Genomic DNA, 8253 nt, shown 5'->3' on the forward strand with positions numbered 1-8253 from the left:
ATATTATGTATTTATTATTATTATTTAACACATTTTTGTACAAGTAAATTAGTTATGAATAAGTACAACTTGGTAGCAAAGAGAGATAGAATTAATTATTTCATTTATATTTTGTATCATAGTGAGAAGAGAGAGGAGATATATCTTATGTAATTCATTCGTATAATAATCTTTCATCCTTTTTTTTTTTGTCTTCTTGTATATACTTTGTATAATAATTAAAGTTTTCATTTATTTTTATGTTTCTGATCGCAATGTATCATTTGCTTCTTTCTCAGTGTATCATTATTTCGATCACCAATGATATCGATCCAACGATTAATGTCAAGTCTAGAGTCGTAAAGACGATTTACAAACTTGGTAGCGCATTTTCATTTGTTAACTTTGATCAACGATCACTTTCCGTTGTCAGTGTCGTACTCTTGATCTTGCGATTCTCGCCTTTGCAAATGAACGCACATACCCCATGCCGACATTGTCGTTCATCGAAAATCATTTTGTTTCGCGTACTTTTTTTAAAATTTTTTTTAAACCTTTTGCTTCTTACTTTCTCTCGTCTCAATGTTACTTGTGAGCAGCATCGTCATTGAATAAACCACGCGATTCCCTAAAGAAGAGGTAGAAAAAACAGCGAAAAACGACGACAAGTTTTCCCGGGATGCGACGCGGGACAATATTTATATATAATTAATATTAATTATGTATAATATTTATAATTGTTTTAAAGTTCGAGTTGAAGGAGCTCTCTCTCTCTCTCTCTCTCTCTCTCTCTCTCTCTCTCTCTCTCTCTCTCTCTCTTCCGTCTCTCTGGCAGCGTTCACTCGAAAATAACACTAAATTCCTCTCTTTCGCACTCGCACTCTTTTTCGCTTCACTCTCTGCTCTGTCGAGAGAGAAAGGATTCGTGTAGACGCAACTTACAGCATTACCGAGAAACGAAACAAAAGTGACACGCAATAGTAATGCAAGATAAACGCAAACGACGACTCGTCGATGGACTCGCGGTCTTCACACTGTTTCTTCGTTCGATCGCGCGGTGCCAATATAGGCGCTCGCAGTCAGCAATTTTGACGCATCGGCGACAAAAAGTGCAAGCCCCGAGTACCTCGAAGTGATCGCGGTCGGATCGAAATTTGGATTTCGACCAGGGATCCAGACCTTGCTAGAAATGTAAAACAATAGCTAATACGGAATATCGGAGAAGCTGACGATCAAAGGAGCTTTCTACGATTGCCGTATTTGTATTTCTCACACACTGGCACGCATGCGCATACACGTACAAGAAAGAGAAGAAAAGAAAGGAAAACAATGAAAAATCATCACTGCCATCATTGTCATCGTCATTGAAATCATCGCGCTGTGTCATGGCTTACATCCAAACCGAAGAGCTACGCGCAAGGGCCGGCGATTCGTCGCCGCCCAGCGTCAGCCCCGCAAGTGTCGTTACTCCGATGCTCGGCGCCGAGCGCGCGCTAGAAATCGGCGATTCACGCGGCAAATCATCGTCGTATCGCTAGGGAGGGAGCGAAAACGGCTTGGTGGTCGTCCCTCGCGCGACCGCGGACTCAATTACTTTCGCAGGATCGCGTGCGCGCGCGCGCGCGAAACCGACAGCGCGATCGACGACGAATCAGCCGCTCCGAGCCTATACGCCTGACTCGTGAGGGGGGCGACGCGCGACAACGTTCCGCCGATAATAAGCGCAACGACATTAAAATAAGAGATTCTTCGTTCGCCCGCGGGCTTCGGCTCGCGAGGCTGTTCTCTGCTATCGCACTGCGAGATTCACTCTGTCGTTCGATGTCGCCCGAGTTCGCTTCGTCGCCTCGACGCGCGCGCGCGCGCTTTCACCGCGTTGTTGCCTTGGCGCGCTGCTTGTTGCTTGGATTGCAATCCGGCGACCCCGTGAAGTTTCATCGCGCGTACGTTTGTTCGAACGTCATCATAATCGTGGAAAATCTTGAGAAAAAAAAAGAAAAAACGGAGTACGCGAGGAAAAGGATAGCTATCTTAACGATACACGTTTGTTTCTTCGCCAACAGTGCGCGTCCGTAGGGCCACTGCTACTGCCGAGAACCAAGCGTCACGTTCTTTGAAAAGCAAAATCGGCAAAAAAAATCAGTATGAAAAAATTTCGATAATTTAACGATTACGTCCGTCCAGCTATCGACAATTATGACATAAACGTCAATTCTAAACTTTATGTACATATATATGTAAGCGCTATATATATGTGAAGAGTGATTGAAAAAAGCGATGCATAGCATCGACTTTGCGTTACTGTATCGTTATAATAATGAGATTTTTCTGAAAAAATTTTAATAATTGTTTTTTAAACGCGGCTAAAAGATGCACTATTCCATAAAATTTTCTTTAATTTATTTATTGCGTCCGATAATACGGACGCGCAGATGTGTCTGACAAGGTTTATGCGGTGCAAAGTTGTATACAAGGGTATTCGAGAGAGATCGACTTGTTAAAAAGGATTCTTAGAGAGACTTTGGACTATAAATATTTATTAAATACGCTCTTCCGGAATTCGATGCTGAATATCTCGACGTATTTTCATTATTTATATATGTAAGTTTATATATATATATATATTTCATCGCTAGAACCGCAATCGACTAGTGTTTGTAGATTCACGTGACTTTGTATATATGTTTGTTTGATGAGGAACGATTTGCTGCCGTTTACTTGTGTAATTATGTAAAGAGTATTCAAGCGGATAAGTTTTTTCTTTTTAGTATACTTAGAAGACGTATAAAAATTAAAATTCATCAGTAAGTTATTCGCTTGTTATTTGCACACGAACTGTGCACTTTTATTAAAACGGTTTAATATGTTTAATGAGTTAGCAAGTTATCTTGTCTTATAACCCAGCAGAAATCACTTTGATGAATTCATCGTGTATTCTATCCATTTTTCACCTTAGATATTTTTTAATTACAAAAAAGACGTTTAAGAATTTTCCTTCAATTAGTAAACATAATGGGCTCATAGATTTTTCTTAGTCAGTCTGAGGTAGATGAAAAAGGGTCGAATAATTAGAGATAATAGGGGAAGAAAAAAAAATAGGAAGGAAAGCGCGGGATAAAAAGTAAGAGAGAAAGAGAGAAAGAGAGAAAGAGAGCGAGAGAGCGAGAGAGAGAGAGAGAGAGAGGAGATTGATGTGTGTAGTGGAAGAGAAAGAGAAAGGTAAAAGAGAGACATATTATGCATATATATATACTATAACAATGTAACATGTTATTTTTTCCCGCGCGATGAATCTCGAAAAAGTTAAGATTGAATACTTATATTTAAAAATGAAATTTTTTTCCGACAATTGTAACTCATTAGATCTATATCTAAGCCGTATCATTCATTCTGCTACACTTGTCTAACTGTCCTAAATTTTTGTTTCTTCATTCTTCGTCACCTATTATATTACGATTATTAGCACTGACATTGCAATGATAATGCTAAGCCGTCAACTTTTGAATATATAGCCCTATGAGATTTACTTCCTTGCGATTTGTCGCGCGAGTTTTTATCGTTTGTTTTGCGTAACTTAAACTTGTCATCTTCGTTTTGGCTTGCTACTCACTTTATCTGACTTACCATGCTCGCTTGATCAATTAAATGGTATAGCATCGATTCAACAATCATAGGGATAAAAAGAGTTCTAAAACCGGAAGAAACGGCTGCTTTGCCCTTTCACGCGGCAGACCAGCTGCTCGCTCGATATACTTCGCTCGCTCATATGTAATTTTATTTTTTACATTTCGTTACCACCCACAACGTTTTTACCTATCTCTTCTTTCTACAAGTACTTTTACATGAAGTTTATGGTTTTTTTTACAGTCGGTAAGCGTGTAATCTCGCGAATTATCGGTTATTTTATTTTATTTTATTTTATTTATATAGTAATTTATTTATTTTTTTGCCTGCTTTTCGTAAATGTATTTTTGATATGAAGAAGTACTTTTCACGTTTATTATTTTCAACAATTAATTATTTTAGTTTGGTTTTTTTTTTGCTTCGACGTAACAACTTCCGTCGGTTTATAAAATTCTTATTAGTATATATATATAAAACGATCGTCGTCATTGATCGGGTTAATTAAGGAAAGACCGTCGACGAGACTAAACAACCGAAATCCGTAAAACGAGAGAATAAGAGAATAAACACACAGATGTTGCTGCCGAGAGTAGTCGGAGTAAAAAAATAGCACAAAATGAGCCTCCTTCTAAGAAAACTGTTCTACTTATAAAATTGAAAAACTTATGTGTAAATTTTTCAAACTAGGATGTAATATTTAGCTGGTCGACCGATTCAGCAAGGATTTATCAACAACACATTAATGCAGGTACACTCAGACGAACGGACATACACGCGACAGACGCACACATTGAAGAACGAGGAAACTCGATTGTTATCTGATAATTACATGCACACAAATACACATTCTCTCTCTCTCTCTCTCTCTCTCTCTCGCTGTCTCTTTCTGTCGATAATTCTCCTACACTGTTTTTGCATGTAGTTAGTCGAAAATCTGATACTTCGTTATTATTCAGAGCCTCGTACCGTCGTCGTCCGTTGCTATACATATGTATGCTGGTCAACATGTTTATGTATATGGGTCAATACGTGCAAAGAGAAAATGAAGATTTTATTGAAAAATATGGAGATGTCGAGAGTAATGAATACATCGGTATTCGGAGCTTTGAATAGAATAGAAATAATTGTAAGAGAGAGAAAGTAAGAGGGAGGGAGAGAGAGAGAGAGAGAGAGAGAGAGAGAGAGAGAGAGAAAGAGAGAGAGAAAGAGAGAGAAAAAGAATAAGAGAGACACTCGAATAAAAAGGTCTCTTTGCACGTACGAATTCGAGAGACGCGTTCACGCAGACTCGTTAAGCGAATTTCTTAACAATCTTCTTCTTATCATTAATATATGCATTGCGCAATTCGAAATGAAAGTTTCGTCGTTATATTGAATGGCTCTGCACCGTTTGTTCAAGAGTAGGCAGTTCTTGTGTGTGAGAGCGCGCGCGCGTGTTTTCCCGGAGGATAGAACAAGTTGGTTTTCTCTCATCAGCGAAAAGCAGTCGAGCTCTATCCTCGCGCGCGCAGTGTCCGTATGTAGGTGTGTGAGTGAAGGGTGTGCGCCGATCTGCCCAGGCGACTTGATTCGGCGACGAAGGGGGAGGGGTCGGGTCGAAGAAGAGAAGTCGAAGAGCGAGCGAACGTCCGTCGGCTGGCTGGCTGACTGGCTGGCTGGCTGGCTGGCTGGCTGGCTGGCTGGCTGGCTGGTGGTCGGTTGTCCGTTGGTCTGAGTGGCGAGCGATGATCGCGTGGTGGCGCGCGCGCGTGTATGGGTCCGGGAAGAGACGAGCAGTGGTGGTCGTACGCATGGTGGCTTCGGCAAGCGCAGTGGACGTCGCTGGGTATCTTGCCGTTAACAGCAGCTGCGTAATCGGTCGATCGGTTGATAAGGCTGGCTGATCTACGGAGGTGGGTCTGGGCGGTACCTTGCTTAAGAGGCGCGGGGCTGGGCTCACGAGTGGGGCTGGGCGTTGCCTTGGTCCCGCTGCTGCTGCTGCTGCTGCTGCTGCTGGGCCTGCTGCGACTGGGGCTGCTGCGACTGAGACTGCTGGGACTGCTTGGCCTCGGCGCTGGGAGTCGTGGGCGTCTTGGCCTTGTCCTCGTTGACTGGCGTCGGCGGGGCGTCCTTGCGCGGCGGCATCCGCTCGTTTATCGCGTCCAGGCCCTTCGCCTCGGCGAACGAGGTGATCTTGTGATTGGGCGAAAAGCCCTGCAGCGCTGAAAGGCCAGATCGCAACTGAGTGATCGCACTGCCCGTCGGGGCGGGCCGGCGGCCCCGCGCTTACCGTTCTTCAAGGATGTCTTGCCTCCGGACAGAGCGCCGAGCGGAAGCGCGCCCGTGGGCGTCAGCCCCTTCAGCTGCAGCACGCTCTCGCTCTCCTCCCTGCAACAAGCGTGGCGACGCGTTAGCGCGCACTCGCGCGAGCGGCCGGGGCTCGCCCGCGAGAACCCACCTGAGCACCGAGAAGACGCGCGCCATCTTGCCGATGGCTCGGATCTTGTTCCGGATCACTTCCTTGCGCAGATTAGCTGCTGCACCTGCAAGCAAAGCCGGGCCAAGGTTGAGAGGCGGCCTCGCTCGTGCCTCGATCCGCTCGGCGCGCTCGATCATCGGCGATCGCGAGATATGCTAATCGCGGCGGCCGCGCACGCGAGGCGCTCCGAGAGCCGGAGCCAGCGCCGCCGGCGGAAGGTCGCGTTGGAATTCACGCGAATCTCGGCCGAGGCGACGAGGTTCAACGGACGCCGCGGGCGCCCGGCCGCGGACTTATCGCCGGCGAGGCGTTCGCGCGATAGGCACGCGCCGGAGAAAACGGCATTTTTCCACACGCGTGTGTGTTCTTTTTGTTCGGCGAGCGCTATCTAATCGCCGCGAGAGACACAATGGAATTCGCGAAGGAGAGGCGATAGGCCGCGCGTGCCTCCCCGGCCGCGGATCCGCGCGGCCGATGAGCCGACCGCTGCTCGTCGACAATCGCGAATCGAGCGCGCGCCATTGTCGCCGAGCTCGCGCTGCTCCGCCGGCCGAGTCAGGCGCCCGACGACGCTTATCGCGGCGGAAACTTCGGCCGGCCGCCGGAAGGGAAGCCGCGGGCGCAGCGCAAGCTTGAGAAGGATCGCGGCGCAACCCCGGCGGCGTACGCAGCGGCGCCCGATTCGCTGTTTATGCGGCCTGCCCCCCTACGAGCGAGCCGCGCCATTAATCAAGCCAGCCAGCTACGCGCGAGTTTCCACAACCGTCTGGCTACTTTCGTTTTCGTTTATCATCGACTATCCCAGCAGTGGCCTGCCACTCTGACGCAGCTGGCAACGAGGCCTTTTCAAAGTTAGCTCCGAGCTACGCACGCAACTCGCGAACTATCGCACCGATAATTCGTCGTTCTCTCGTTGCCGCTGATGACTCTGATAAGCGGCTGAAAGTGGAAAGTCGCTGCGTTTCGGTCTTGCCTCGAGGCGTAACGAGCAAGGACAGCCAAGAGCAGCAGGAACGATCTGGGAAGGAGCTAGAAGGGTAGCCGGTCTGGCCTCTCCGTCGGACGGGGGTAGCGCGGCTGCAAGACGCCCACGGAAATGGCGCACCGGCCAACTCGTGAATTCTTGTCTCGCGCGAGGCTCGTACTCGAGGCTGACCGAGCACGATCGGTTTCATCGAGATGCGCTCGCTCGCGATACGATAGAAAAAAAAGAAAACAAAAACCCATCGGCAAAACTCACCGTACGCGGTAGATCGATGGGTTCGGGGTTCGGCCATTCGTCGATGTTTCGCAGGTGGATCAGTTCAGCGGTGCGGTGGCCACGATGGATGCGGCGCAGGTCGTCGGTTGCAAAGCCACGCGGCACACAGTAGTCGTCGATCGCAGTTGCAGATGGCATGATTTTTCGGACAGAAGTACCAACAATGTGAGAGCGGCGTCAACGACGCCCATCGCCGTGTATACGTATTTATAGATTTTTTTGTTATATTCGTAAACAATTGACGTTGTCGTTCGTTCGCACAACAGCGAAGAGGTAGGAGAGCAAGAAGAAGAGTAAAAATAGTAGTAGTAGTAGTAGTAGTAGAAGTAGAAGTAGCGGTGGTAGTAGAAGATATATGCGCACGTCGACGTTAATGGTTTTTTTTTTGTTTTCGTTTGGACGAATGACGATGCGGTCGGCGACGTACATACGTGTGTATATGTACAAAGACACGTTTTGTTGAATATATGTACATCGTTGTTTGCAGATCGGTTGAAGTGGTAGTAGAGTTGCAGTAGTAGTTGCAGATACAAATCAAGTAGAAGTAGGTGTGGTTCGGAAAGTAAAACAATACATAGAACAGACCAAAAAATATGTGCTCTGCGTAAATAATCTATTCTCAAGCATTATTTTGTGCAAAATATGTAGTAAGATTATTATTAAATCAATCTATCATTATCAAGTCTATTGAAATAATGAAAAACTCGTATGAAAATAGCAGGATGGACAGGGTGTCGTCCAAAAGTTGAGCTGCTACAATGTTTGATTGTTTGCTCGCTTGTAACAGCCCGTCGAGGCTAACAATAAGATACTGTTAAACTTCCGACAAATCCATGTGAGCGTTCAACTCATTTATGGCTGCAAATTCAAACACTCAGCTTTTTCAAATCTCTTTAGATATTTCCGAGGAAAACCCATTTCCATTGTGCTT

At 46.0% G+C, this 8253-nt stretch overlaps 1 protein-coding gene across 1 annotated transcript; it reads right to left on the minus strand.

The window, feature by feature from the left end:
- Positions 1–16: 16 nt before the first annotated feature.
- On the minus strand, positions 17–8203 carry LOC131672411 (serine/threonine-protein phosphatase 2B catalytic subunit 3-like). Its single transcript, XM_058949611.1, has 5 exons — positions 7302–8203; positions 6041–6125; positions 5873–5970; positions 5513–5804; positions 17–5449 (listed from the first exon to the last, which is right to left on the minus strand). The coding sequence occupies exons 1-4, from the start codon at positions 7336–7338 to the stop codon at positions 5539–5541; spliced, it is 486 nt and encodes a 161-aa protein (XP_058805594.1). The 5' UTR covers positions 7339–8203; the 3' UTR covers positions 17–5449; positions 5513–5538.
- Positions 8204–8253: the final 50 nt, after the last annotated feature.

The sequence above is a fragment of the Phymastichus coffea genome, unplaced genomic scaffold, assembly GCF_024137745.1.
Source record: "Phymastichus coffea isolate CEN01 unplaced genomic scaffold, Cenicafe_Pcof_1.1 PCOF00149, whole genome shotgun sequence".
Lineage (NCBI taxonomy): Eukaryota > Metazoa > Arthropoda > Insecta > Hymenoptera > Eulophidae > Phymastichus > Phymastichus coffea.

Coding starts and splice junctions, on each gene's coding strand:
- LOC131672411 (XM_058949611.1), bottom strand. CDS start 7,338: ATGGCCGAACCCCGAACCCATCGATCTACCGCGTACG. Junction 6,126..7,301: donor CCATCGATCTACCGCGTACG/GTGAGTTTTGCC, acceptor CTTTGCTTGCAG/GTGCAGCAGCTAATCTGCGC. Junction 5,805..5,872: donor CAAGACATCCTTGAAGAACG/GTAAGCGCGGGG, acceptor CTGGCCTTTCAG/CGCTGCAGGGCTTTTCGCCC.